We start from the raw sequence: 14,556 nt of genomic DNA, 5'->3' as shown, positions 1-14,556 counted from the left end.
TGGCCAGCTGCCTTGGGAGAATGGTAAGTCTGGAGCACTGCAGTACGGAGATTCTCTGGGACAAAGCAGCGGTCACAAGGTTTATCAGGAGGAGCATGGACCTGAGCAGCAAGAATTTTGTCACCCAAAGGAGAAGTAAGACTGGTGCGAACCGTAACCAAGATACGATCAGGAGGAATCATAGGAACCGGAACGGACTCCGACTTGGAAGTGGAGGAAAATTGTCGTGACAAGGCATCAGCCCTTACATTCTTAGTACCATACTAGTACCTTAGTAAGAATGAGACAATATAATTAAAGCTCGACAAGAAAAGAGCCCATCACGCCCTTCTGGGAGAGAGTTACTTGGCCTCAGACAAGAATGTAAGATTCTTATGGTCAGTAAGAATAAGAACAGGCACAGTGGTACCGTCAAGGACATGTCTCCATTCTTTCAGGGCCAAAATGATCGCCAACAGCTCTCTGTCACCAATCTCATAATTGCACTCAGCAGGTGACAATTTCTTGGAAAAGTAGCCACACGGATGCATAGCGCTCTCAGAGTTAGGACGTTGAGACAGAAGGGCACCAACTCCAGTCTCAGAAGCATCAACTTCTAGGATAAAAGGCAACGTAGGATCAGAATGTGCCAACACAGGATCAGAAACAAAGGCAGCCTTGAGAGTCTCAAAGGCCTTAATGGACTCCGGAGACCAACTCTGTGGGTTACCGTCCTTTCTGGTCATATCAGTCGGAGTCTTGACCAGAGACGAGAAGTTACGAATAAACTTCCGATAGTAGTTGGCAAAGCCCAGGAAACGCTGCAGAGGACGTAAACCCACGGGTTGAGGCCACTGTAGGACTTCCGACAGTTTCTCTGGGTCCATCGAAAAACCAGCAGTGGAAATGACATAGCCCAGGAATGTAACCTATTCACGATGGAACTCGCACTTCACCAGTTTACAATAGAGATTGTTCTCTCTTCGTTTCTGAAGTACACAACAGACATCTGTGTGGTGGCTCTCCAGGGACTTGGAAAATATGAGGATATCATCGAGATAAACCACCACACACAATTGCAACAAATCTCAGAGGACATCGTTAATAAATTCCTGGAAAACTGCTGGGGCGTTACAAAGGCCAAAAGGCATTACCAGGTATTCATAATGGCCTGTTCTGGTATTAAACGCAGTTTTCCACTCGTCGCTCTCCTTAATGAGCACGAGATTGTATGCCCCTCTCAGGTTAAGCTTTGTGAAAACCGTTGCTCCCTTGAGGCGGTCAAATAACTCTGTAATCAATGGAATCGGGTAGGCATTCTTAATCGTGACACGATTGAGACCCCTATAATCTATACAAGGTCTCAGTTCACCGCTCTTCTTTTTCACAAAGAAGAAACCAGCACCAGCAGGAGATGAGGACTTGCGGATGAAACCTCGAGAAAGTGCGTCAGCAACATACTCCTCCATGGCCTTATCCTCCAAGACCGACAAAGGGTAAATCCGGCCACGAGGAGGTATGGCACCAGGTCGACGGTCAACTGCACAAATCATAAGGCCGGTGTGGAGGCAAACTACCGGATTGACCTTTATCAAAGACATCGCCAAAATCACGGTACTCCTCCAGCAGGGAGGGGAGTAAAGCGGTGCACAGGACCTTGGATACCTTCAGGAAGCATGTCTCACTGCATTGTGGTGACCAGGAGAGAACCTCAGCATGGAGCCAATCAAAAGAGTGGTTGTGCCTCTGTAACCAAGGATAACCAATAACCAGCGGAAATCTGGGTGAGGACATAACTTGGAATTGTATTATCTCATGGTGAAGAGCCCCTACGGCCATGGACAACGGAACCGTCTCATGAGTCATATGGGCAGGTTGTAAAGGTCTCCCGTCAAGAGCTTCAATGGCAAGTGGAGTGTCACGCAGCCGCAGCGGAATTGAGTGCTGCGAAACAAATGCAGTACAAATGAACAGGCCTGCAGCCCCAGTGTCGATTAGAGCCTATATCTCGATGGACGACTTAGCCCAAGAAAGGGTGACCAAAACCAGGGGCTTATCCTTCTGGATATCTGGGGATGAAACAATGCCACCTAAGGTCTGTCTATGTTCTCGTACTCTGTTTGATGGACATGAGGCACTTGGCAGCAGAAGCGGAGAATGCGGGAATGTCAAAAACCCTTTTATAGGAGGCCACAAACTGAGAGTAACTCAAGACAACAGGTTTTTGTGTCTCCCATAGAGGGTTAGCCCAGGCCAAGGCTCTCTCAGAAAGCAAAGATATAACGAAACCTACTTTGCTTCTGTCCGTGGGAAACGCCTGGGGCAGCATTACGAAGTATATCTCAACCTGATTGAGAAACCCTCTGCATTAAACTGGATCGCCCTCAAATCACTGGGGAAGCGGAGCAGAACCAGACATACCTCTTATAGAGGTAATACTCAAGGCGGGTGCCTGCAGAGAGACTGGTGCAGCAGCAGAGATGGCTTGCGACTCAGGTTGTACCAGAGCAGCCACCATGGGCGATTCCAGGTGAGCCGTGCGATTCAGGAGTGTTTATAATGCCAAGGCAAACTGATCCATGTGGTGATCTTGCTCATCCAATCTGGAAAAAATATTACCAACAACTGGATTGACTGTATCTTCTGAATTCATGGCCTTCGCGTACTGTCAGAAACCATGAAACAGATTGAGATAGAAGTACAATCAAATCACACTTGTTTATTAATAAAAATAAAATGGTAAATAGAAAAAAGCGTAGTCAAGCATAGCCAGAGTCCAGTAGCCAGATCGGGTAGTCAGCCAGTCCAAAGTTCATTAACCAGATCGGGTAATCAGCCAGGCCTGAAGTCAGGGATCCAAGGAGAGCAACTGCAAGCAGGATAAGAAGCCAGGAGGGATGTCAACAAGCCAGTCTTGAAACAAACAGCAGGAGATGGTTCCTTGTGATGTGACCAGTGCGAAGGCAAAGGAAAGAGTGAGCTGGAAGGCTTTAAATAGGCAGGCCAGACGAGCATCATCAGGAACAGCTGGTAACTGTGGAAAGACAAGAGAGCTGCCAATTAGCCGACAGCTGAGAGGCCAGCCCAGAGGAGGAAGGGCTAAGCCAGCCCTGACACTGAGTTATTTAAGCACAATGTCAGCCACTTGCCTCTTGAGGATGCACAGACATTACTTGATTCTGATGTTGGTTCTAAGGTAAAGCAAGGGAGTAACATGAGCCTACAGTGAGGGGAGAACACAGATAAACAACAAATTGGCAGTCATGTTCCCCCCAGCCGCAGCTTATTGCCAAGCTGGCTCCAGTGATGATGAAGATGGAGATGATGATAATGATGAGGTCACTGACATGACTTGGGTGCCAGATAGAGCAAAGGAGGAAAGTGAGGGGGAGGCAAAACCCTAAAAAGGTAGGATGTCCTCCAGAGGAAGCTATCATGGGAGAGTAGAAAGCAGCCACCCTGTTCTATTTCATTGTGGAGCTGTTATCTCCCGATCCACTTCCCGCAGCTCAGCTGTGGGGGCCATTTTTTAGCACATGGGAAGCTTACAGGGAAAATCAATTTAAATGTAATTTTTTTTCTTTATAAATGGCAGTTTTGCTGCAGCAGGTTCTATACATGGTAAAAAGGATTGGATGGTGGCTGTGGCTAAATTGTACTAACAATGGAAGGATCTTACAGGAGCAATAAACATCAGGAGTGTAATATGTGCTGAGTTCAGGGGTGCACTATGAACAGGGTCTCTGTGAGAGCCATTTAGAGGTAAGCTGTCCTTGAAAACACAGAAGGCTTCTGTGTTTACAAGGTGCAGTGGTGAGCGAGAAGCAGAGACCCAGGGGTGATGGAGTTTAAAAAGGGATAATAGGCCTAACCAGTGTATGTCTAACATTTATTTTTATTATAAAGACAGATGTGTGCTGTGATGGATAATAGTATGAGGTGATTTTGGCGCATACTGATTTTGCTTATACTTTTTTATTTATTTCAAAAGTTGCAACAGTATTCTGCAAACATAAGGCAGCTACCACAACAGAATAGAAATAAAAACAATGCTGGGCTTTGAACTCCCCAAAATAAAAACAAAACTATCAACCTAAAAAAAGATACATCTGAAGCAAAGGCCTATTTTTTAAAGGTAAGTATTGGAGTAAATAAACCTAGCTGATGGCATGGATCACTGCACCTATTAGATTTTGAAAGTACTATCCAAGAAACTGGATAAGTGTGAAGGTGTTGAGCTATGGTTTGGCTCTTTGGACATTGTTTTCCTATTTTTGTATCTGTCAACGTTTTAACAAGTATACATACAAAGTATTTAATAATTTATACTGGTAGAAAAATAGAAAAATAACAGTGGAAAAAAAACACAAAACACAAAAACTAGCATCTGCGACTAGTACAGCATACTCCTCTTTCTAAATTAAATGCAGTCATGTAAGTAATTTCAAGTAACCACTTTTTTTTTTACCTGAGCCTTTGATTTAATCTTTGATCTTATAAATTAAATCTAAGATAAATAGTATATACTGTAGATACTATGCATATTAAGTTTTGTCCCAAATGGAACCCAATAGATCCAAAAGGGAAAACCCACAGCATCTCCAAAATCATGAAGTAAAAGACCATAAGATAAGACAATTATACTCCTCAGACGTTCACAGAGGTCAAGAATTAAGCAGCATGGATGTCATAAATGTCAGTACATGGCACAATAAAAAGGGTTATAAAATCGCACTACTCTCAATCAGAAGCAATAGAGGTGGAGATAACCTCCCTCCCAGACTTCTATCACACTTAGAGGGTATGCTCCCCTTGGATTAGATGGTTTTAAAAAAGAGGAGTGCCTTGTTGACCAAGGCCTTAGAAGCTGTAAGTGTAGATTCTGAAGTCTTCTTCCTGGACAGTATAATGTGTTTCCTAGCATAAAAGAGCAATAATGTAAGTAAGGTACGGATGGCTGGAGTTAAGGAATGCGCCAAACTTAAAAGACAAACCCCTATGGATGGAGTAAGGGGAATAGTAGTGACCCAGCTAATACAAGCCAAAATATCCATCCAGTATGTTTAATGGCTGGGCAGTCCCAAAAAATATGAAGGAAGCTAGCACTGACACATGAACAGCACCAGCATGAAGAGAATTGATCCTTGTAAATTTTAGCAAGTTTAGCAAGATTCAAATCATCACTGGCAGATACTAATCTAGTAAAGGGGACCTCTCACATGTTGTCCCAATCGTCATTAACTAGCTCCATGACATCATTGAGCCATGCCATTCAGCATAATTGTAGGAGTTTACCCGCCTCTGCAAACAAATGTTTACATATTATAGACAGTGGCTTGGCAAGGCTATCATCCCTCAACAATTGCTCAAGCTCAAGAGGGAGAGTCGGCTGGTCTTGTCCCAAATTGCGCTTGAAAGGCATGCCTTAACTGTAGATAACGAAAGGAATGTTAGTTAGGAAGCTGATATAAAGATTTTAATCCATCGAAGGACATCAGAGCTCCCTTTCTGCTGACATCGTAAAGCTTTTTAACACCAAATCTAATCCATAGGACAGGATCGGGGATGTTATAGAAATTAGGTAAATTTGGGTTTTTAAACAGCGAAGTGTGCAAAGAAGCATTGCAGTACCATGCAGCAAATCATGTTGCTTGTGTTGGTTCAGTGAAGTGTCATTCATTCTGTTTTACAGCAAAACATGTGGCAATGCAACCATGTGTATTGCAGTGAACTGCCGGAAATAGTATATGTACCCTTTTTTTGTGTGTGTTCTGGTGTGTTAGATAGCCCATTCAAATAATGAATGCACGTTGACATGCAGTACAAGGAGCATCAACACACCACAATAGTGTGAATCGGCCCTAGGTGTGATGCGTCCACCAAAATTGTTGCCATTGAGCGTACCCACTGTGAAATGTGATTGAACAAGAGTCCCTGAGTGTTCTCTTTTTATTATATGATACAGTAAGTTAGTATTTGTATATTTGAACAAATAAGGAACAAAAGAGCATTTGTGGCACCTGTGCTGTAGAGGAAAACTGACATAGTACTGTGTCTTATGATGACGAGAGTTGTTTAAGTACAATAGGTTGACCTCATTTCAGGATCTAATAAAAATGTGAAATGTGAATGAAAGAAATTAAGTAGAATGCAATAAGCTTTATTTTTTTTATCATAGTTCAATGACCAATAGTCATTTGCAAAGGGAAGTAACTCATGTAACCATTTTGTCTTAAAGTATATCTAAAGCTTTAGTTTAGTTTGGTTTCAGTAGGGAAGCGGTAAAAACTCTGTCAGTGTTTTTTGCTGTATATTCTTGTTGAGAGCATTTCCTGCCCCGGAAACATAACAGGAAGCAAAAGTGAATGTTTCCAAAGTGAGAAGCAGTTGTCACCAGTGCCAGTATCCACTCTGATGGATTTGCTCTCACTTCCTGTTCAGGCGACAACCGTAAAATGATGGTTTTCCAGTCACTTTCTGTCCCATTGCTAATGGTTACCAGACTAAATAGAGAGGGCGAATTGCTACAGCTGGGACAAAAACAGTAATACAAATCTAAAAAGAGTTTAACACAAACATTTTAGCCTTAGATATGCCTTTAAAGGGGTTGTAAAGCTTAGTTTTTTATTTTCTAAATAGGTTCCTTTAAGCTAGTGCATTGTTGGTTCACTTACCTTTTCCTTCGATTTCCTTTCTAAATGTTTTTTTTCTTTGTCTGAATTTCTCACTTCCTTTTTTCTCCTCAGTAAACTTCACACCATCATCCGAGTGGTGTTTAGTCAGCCAGAACAGCTTACTGAACAGCTACTGAGGAGGAACAGGAAGTGAGAAATTCAGACAAAGAAAACAAAGAAAATAAAACATTTAGAAGGGAAATCTAAGGAAAAGGTAAGTGAACCAACAATGCACTAGCTTAAAGGAACCTATTTATAAAATAAAAACCAAACCTTTACAACCCCTTTAACCACTTGCTGACTAGCCTCTGCAGTTTTACTGCGGCAGAATGGCACGGCTGGGCCATTATGTTACGTCACTTCGCCCTGTGGCCCAATGACCGCTGGGCTCCCGCGATCGCTCGTGACACAACGAGAACTGGGATCTGTGTGTGTAAACATACAGTTTCTGGTTCTCTGAGGGGATAAGAGACCGATTGTCTGTTCATACAAAGTATGAACAGCGATCTGTCATCTCCCCTAGACAGTCCCATCACCTCTTCAGTTAGAACACAGAGAGGGAACACAGTTAATCCCTTGATCGCCCCCTAGTGTTAACCCCTTCCCTGCCAATTACATTTTTACAGTAATCGGTGCATTTTTATAGCACTGATCATTGTATAAATGCCAATGGGTCCCAAAAATGTGTCCAATGTGTCAGCCATAATGTTTCCGCCATTATTAGTAAAAAAAATTAGAATAATAAAAATGCTATAAATCTATCCCCTATTTTGTAGACACTATAACTTTTGCGCAAACCAATCAATATACGCTTATTGCAATTTTTATTACCAAAAATATGTAGAAGAATACATATCGGCCTAAACTGAGAAGAAATTAGCTTTTTTTTAAAAAAAATGGGGATATTTATTATCGTAAAAAGCACAAAATATTGTGTTTTTTTTTTCAAAATTGGCACTCTTTTTTTGTTTATAGTGCAAAAAATAAAAACTGCAGCGACGATTAACTACCACCAAAAGAAAGCTCTATTTTTGGAAAAAAAAGGATTTTAATCTTGTTTAGATGCCATGCTGCATGACCGCGCACCTGTCAGTTAAAACGATGCAGTGCTGAATCACAAAAAAATGGCTTGGTCATTCAGCATCCAAATCTTCCGGGGCTGAAGCTGTTAAGAGGAACTGCAGTCTGCTCACATCATTTCTAATAAAAACATCTTTGCCATTTGAAACTTCCCGCCAACCACTTTGCATATTATTTTATATATACTGTGATTCTGTACTTGCCAAATATGCTGCAGAAATCTCCCTCCACTGAGTCCGGCTGCATCAAATGTGGACAGCTGAAGCTGCTGCCTGTTCACTTCCTGGATTTACACAGACACAGAGAGGCACACCTCCAGTTCTGCAGCCCTACAGCTCTCATTGGCCCACTTATGACTCATCCCTCTCCCTTCCTGGCAAACTCTCACGAGAGTGAGAGAAAGAGCTGTACATGATATCATAAGCCTAGGCTAATAACCAGACAAGAAACAGGAAGTGGGCTGTATAAGGTATTTACTGGCAGAAAAAAATGTTGTATGATCCAAAGTTAAAACAACAAGGGCAGAAGATTTAATAGATGGCAATATGAAAAAAATGACTGAAGGTGCACTTTAAAGTTTAATAAATTTAATACTCTGAATTATTTAATGTATTTAATGAATTGTATTCAAACTCTGAATTCCAATTGGGTGCTGCATAATTATTGTAGTTTTCTGAGAACATTTTGTGTGTGTACTGACTTTCTGAAAATATTGGATTGCCCCTGCATGTTCTTTAATTTAACTTTTGTAACACTTTTAACCAAGCCCATGCTGACAAAATATGGTAGCTGATAGTCCTGGGGCCTGTGAAAGATAAGGCCTTTGCGTCATTTGGTTAACACCCATCACTGTCACTTTCCTCCCCCATCAACTTGTTTGTGCTGAACAAGTTAAAGCTATTTTATTATTCCGACAAATTATAAAAATGCCACCAAGATACTCTGCCAGTCTTCGAGGACTTCTGCCATGGATGTTCCTCTTGCTTCAATCGATATTTACTTTAGTTTTGTTGTTCTTTTTTTCCCAAGAGTACACAATAGAAAGAAACCTTCGCAGGTATCCAGGTAAGAGTTTTTTTTAATTATATTGAATACAATTCCCTGCAGCCTCTCTGAACAGTTATTTTTACCTTTTATTCACTTAAGATATTTCTGTATTTGTACTGAACTTCATTTTGAGTTTTAGAGGTGTATTTCATAATTGTTTTCCTAGAATGATAAGATTAATTCTTAAAAAACGTCTGTTAGGCTTAATAGATTTACATGTCCTCACTTTGTCAACTAAAATGATCATGTTTGCATTACCACAATGCCAGTTTACCTAAAGCTGATATTTATATTTTGAATAGTCAGCTACCGAACGGAATCATTTTTCTTCTCAAGCTTGCTCAATCAGGAGAACCTGGGGAAGAATTACAGACATATAACTGATCTACAATCCAACCAACAATTTCATGTTTGTAGGCACCTTCAAAAAGCAGGACTTTGGAGATCTGTAACCAAGTAAATAACAGTTGGATATGCAGCATTTCACCAACTAGATAAACTAATATCTATCTGCCATGTTTTTAGTGCCTGGGGTAATAATACACTGCAATACTCAATTTGCTTGGGCGAGAAACCATATTGATAACCTAAGATCTTCACATTATGAGCAACGTTGAAAGCTCCCAAGTCTAAACTCTCTTCTGTTAAGTTGTTGGACAATTAAAGAGACTCATTTACTGCAAAATGAAGGAACATTTTCAATCTAACCTTTTCCCAGCCCACTTATGCTCACCTTTCCCATGCTCCCCTACTACTGCTCCTCTTAACCCTTTAACATTCTGCTCCACCATTTGGTAGAGCACATTTTGAGTCATGCTAACTCATTGAAAAATGTGGACCTTAGAGGGTTAAGTCCTAGCCTTACGTAAGCTTTGTGTTGCATGGTGTAAGAGCTTACACACAGAATTGACGAAGTCAGCCCCTACCTCATGTAATATTCAAACCCGGCAATTGACAACTGATGCACAAGCACTGCATCAGAAAAGGAGGTCACATGCTCCAACGTACATGGAAACCATGGGTGATTTGTGGTGACTTTAATAGAGCAATGGAGCTGCAAGAGAGCAAAGATGCATATATGTGGATCGGGTGGGAGTGGAATAATAAAAAGAAGACTGTCCATGAGCAAAGTGAAAGAGTCTCTTTAAATAAAAAACATCAAAACTTCAGATTTTGCCTTTGCTGACTATTTGGAAATGAAACCATATATTTAAGAAAGGTAAAGTACAGTGCCTTAAAAAAAGTATTCATACACCTTGAAATTTTCGACATTTTTTCAGGTTACAACCAAAATGGTAAATGTATTTTATTGTAATTTTATGTGATAGACCAACATAAAGTGGTACATAATTGTGAAGTAGAAGAAAAATGATTGATGATTGTCAATTTTTTTTTTACAAATAAACACCTGAAAAGTGTGGCGTGCATTTGTATTCAGCCCCCTTAACTCTGATACCCTTAACTAAAATCTAGTGGAGCCAATTGCCTTCAGAAGTCAAAATAGTCTAAATAGTAAAAAAAGTCCACCTGAGTGAAAATTGCTGTTCACAGATGCTCTCATCCAATGTGACAGAGCTTGAGCTATTTTGCAAAGAATAATGGGTAAAATTGTCACTCTATAGATGTACAAAGCTGATACAGGCATCCCCAAAAAGACTTGCAACTGTTATTGCAGCGAAAGGTGCACGCCACACTTTTCAGATATTTATTTGTAAAAAAAAATTGAAAAGGTGAACTGAATGTGCAGTATCTGACAAGTGAGTACACCCTTCGCATTTTTGTAAATATTTTATTATATCTTTTCATGTGACAACACTGAAGAAATGACACTTTGCTACAATGTAAAGTAGTGAGTGTACAGCTTGTATAACAGTGTAAATTTGCTGTCCCCTCAAAATTACTCAACACACAGCCATTAATGTCTAAACTGCTGACAACAAAATTGAGTACACCCCTAAGTGAAAATTTCCAAATTGAGCCCAAAGTGTCAATATTTTGTGTGGCCACCATTACTTTCCAGCACTGCCTTAACCCTCTTGGGCATGGAGTTCAACAGAGCTTCACAGGTTGCCACTTAAGTTCTCTTCCACGGAGCTGGTGGATGCTAGAGATCTTGTGCTCCTCCACCTTCCATTTGAGGATGCCCCACAGATGCTCAAAAGGGTTTAGATCTGGAGACATGCTTGGCCAGTCCATCACCTTTACCCTCAGATTCTTTAGAAAGGCAGTGGTCATCTTGGAGGTGTGTTTGGGGTAGTTATGCAGCCCAGTCACCGAAGGAGGCAATCATGCTCTGCTTCAGTATGTCACAATACGTGTTGGCATTCATGGTTCACTCAATGAACTGTAGCTCCCCAGTGCCAGCAGCACTCATGCAGCCCCAAACCATGATACTCCCACCACCATGCTTGACTGTAGGCAAGATACACTTGTCTTTGTACTCCTCACCTGGTTGCCACCACACATGGTTGACACCATCTGAACCACATAATTTTATCTTGGTCTCATCAGACCACAGGGCATGGTTCCAGTAAACCATGTCTGCTTGTCTTCAGCTAATTGCTTGCATGCTTTCTTGTGAGGCTTCCTTCTGGGATGACAGCCATGCAGACCAATTTAATGCAGTGTGCAGCATATGGTCTAAGCACTGACAGACTGACCCCCAACCCTTCAACCTCTGCAGCAATGCTGGCAGCACTCATATGTCTATTTCCCAAAGGCAACCTCTGGATATGACACTGAGCACCTGCACTCAACTTCTTTGGTTGACCATGGCGAGGCCTGTTCTGAGTGGAATATGTCCTTTTAAACTGCTATATAGGCATACCCCACTTTTAAGTACACAATGGGGTTTATTTACTAAAGCTGGAAAGTGCAAAATCAGGCTCACTTTTACATAGAAACCAATGAGCTTCCAGGCTTTATTACCAAAGCTTAATTGAACAAGCTGGGGTTAGAAGCTCATTGGTTTATATGCAGAAGTGAGCCTGATTTTGAAATTTCCAGCGTTAGTAAATAAACCCCATTGTTTACTTAAAAGTGGGGTATGCCTGTATGGTCTTGATCACCATGCTGCAGCTCAGTTTCAGGGTCTTGGCAATCTTCCTATAGCTTAGGCCATCTTTATATAGAGCAACAATTCTTTTTTTCAGATCCTCAGAGAGTTCTTTGCCATGAGTTGCCATATTGAACTTCCAGTGACCAGTATGACAGAGTGAGAGCGATAACATCAAATTTAACACACATGCTCCCCATTCACACCTGAGACCTTGTAACACTAATGAGTCACATGACACCAGGGAGGGAAAATGGCTAATCGGGCCCAATTTGGACATTTTCACTTAGGGGAGTACTCACTTTTGTTGCCAGTGGTTTAGACATTAATGGCTGTATGTTGAGATGTACAAGCTGTACACTCACTACTTTACAGGCATACCCCACTTTTAAGTACACCTAAAAGTGGGGTATGCTTGTACATTGTAGCAAAGTGTAATTTCTTCAGTGTTGTCACATGAAAAGATATAATAAAATATTTACGAAAATCTGAAGGGGTGTACACACTTTTGTGAGATACTGTATCATTTTCCTTCTACTTCACAATTATGTGCCACGTTGTGTTGGTCTATCACATAAAACCCCAATTAAATAAATTTACGTTTTTGGTTGTAACATGACAAAATGTGGACAATTAGAAGGGGTATGAATACTTTTTTAAGGCACTGTATATGTATAAGAGAAGCATTGCATCAGTCTTCCCAAACAGTGTAAGCTTTAAATGTGTCTTCATATATACATGGCTATTTTTCATATCTGCAGAGAATTAGACAATTCATAAATCACGTTTGCCTGCATTCTTAAATTACATGATGTTCCATAGACATATTTGCATGCAGGCAAATCATAACCTACAACTATCCTGATATAATTATCACTGTTCTTGGTTCAGGTGCCTAGTTTTGTAGCAGCAGTTTTACATACCTAATAAACAGCACAACATGCTACTTATTCAGCCATATCAGTCAGCTCAGCACTGAGACATAATGCACAGAATCTTGATTTAAAAAAAACTATAGTAGTAGTTTATACCCATTATACAAGGTTGCGGTTGATGTGTGTCAACCATGGTGCTGGTTGTGGGAATTTCCAGTGGGAACTCTTTTTGGGGGAGATTTACTAAAACTGGAGTACACAGAATATGATGCAATCGTGAACAGTAAGCAGTCAGCTTCTAGGTTTTATTGTCAAACCTTAAAATGTCACTAAACCCACATCATAAAAAACTACCAATAAATGGTTTATTACCTGCCGTTCATACTCAGTCAGTCTGTGCTGGTTTCCCTGTCAGAAGCTCGGCTGGGTCCAGGAATACCTGGGCTCAGAGAAACTGGGTTTGACTGATGCTAGCCATCTGAGGACACCTAGTGAAAGAAAAAAAAAAAAAAGGAATTATCCAGTGTGAATATTGCTGTTTATGTTTAAATATGGTATTTATTTTGGCTTCTTTAAGTATAGGTATATTTATTTATAGTGTAATTTATTTCTTGCTTTTGGGATCTAACAAAATGCCCACCTTTGCTGTGGAGGGCCTTTGGCTTGCAAATAGACCTTGCCATTGAAGAAAAAAACTATCCTCTGAGATCTCTCCAACACGATGAACCACCAGACCAGGAGCAGTTCTCTTTACAACCTAAGCTTCATCTTCAACAGTGGCGGAATTATATGGGTCGCCGAGATCGCCATGGCGACCGGGCCCCTTGCTGCAGGGGGCCCTTGAGGGCCCCCTGTACTCTTCGATAGGGGGGAGGCTAAGAGGAGCTCCACGATCATCAGCCAAACTGTAATCGGCACTGTGCAGGGAGCTCCTCACATTAGCCTTTAGTGAAAGCACAGTGTTGTGCTCTTTGTCTCCCCCTACAGTGCAGTACCCTGTATTTGTGTTTATATGTGTGTGCATGCATGTGTGTTTATATGTGTGTGGGGGTGTGCGTGTGTATGTGTGTGCATGCATGTGGGTGTGTATGTGTGTGTGTGTGTGTGTGTGTGTGTGTGCATGCATGTTTGGGTGTGCATGCATGTATGTGTTCATATATATGTGTATGTATGCATGTGTGTGGGCATGTATGTGAATGTGCATGTATGCATATGTATGTATGTGAAAGTGCATGTGTTTATCAGTGGCGGTGCGTCTAAAAGGGCACACAGGTGCTGCCCTCTCTCTCCAGCCACCCCCTCTATGACCAATGGATAGATTCATGGATAGCATAGCATGAATCTATCCATGGCCTCCTCTGCTACCCCCATATTTAGGTTTTCTTTCCCTTTTAGGGTGCTGGGCGCCTGAATTACAGTGGCGCGGGGGGGGGGGGGGGGTTTGAAGCACCTGAATAGAGCCATAGGCTCTAATAGGCTTCAAAATAGGTGAACTGCGAGCTCCATGCTTGATGCTCACAGTCTACCCAGGTGTGTTAGAAAAGTGAATTCATATTCACTTTCCTAACACTGAACCACTTCTCCACCAATAAGGTGTGTGGGTCTATAACCCGTCACCTGATTGGCCGAAATGATAGGCGCAGCTATTGGACGCCTATCAAGAGGAGAGGACAGGAGATGAGGATGGCAGGAGACGCATGGAGGACCCCGCTCGTGGCCGTCACCCGCTGCCCCACCAAGACAGGGTAAGTGCCAGGCAGACGGTGAGCAGGTGGTGGGGATTCACAGTGGCAGCATTTGATGGCACACTGGCAGCATTTAATGGGCACAGTGGCAGCATTTGATG

The 14,556-nt window shown here is 41.7% G+C and overlaps 1 protein-coding gene across 1 annotated transcript in view; it reads left to right on the top strand.

The window, feature by feature from the left end:
- Positions 1-8,590: 8,590 nt before the first annotated feature.
- The window catches only part of LOC143982842 (blood group Rh(D) polypeptide-like), a 67,844-nt gene continuing 61,878 nt past the window's right edge, over positions 8,591-14,556 (top strand). The window contains exon 1 of the mRNA XM_077481890.1: positions 8,591-8,798. Coding sequence (XP_077338016.1) covers positions 8,660-8,798 — 139 coding nt within the window. The 5' untranslated portion in view covers positions 8,591-8,659. The remainder of the gene's footprint in view (positions 8,799-14,556) is intronic.

The sequence above is a fragment of the Lithobates pipiens genome, unplaced genomic scaffold (genome assembly GCF_037356315.1).
Source record: "Lithobates pipiens isolate NorthernLeopardFrog02 unplaced genomic scaffold, aLitPip1_a1.2 Scaffold_16, whole genome shotgun sequence".
Lineage (NCBI taxonomy): Eukaryota > Metazoa > Chordata > Amphibia > Anura > Ranidae > Lithobates > Lithobates pipiens.
Note: the sequence above shows the minus strand (reverse complement) of the source record. Positions and strands in the feature narration are given on the sequence as shown.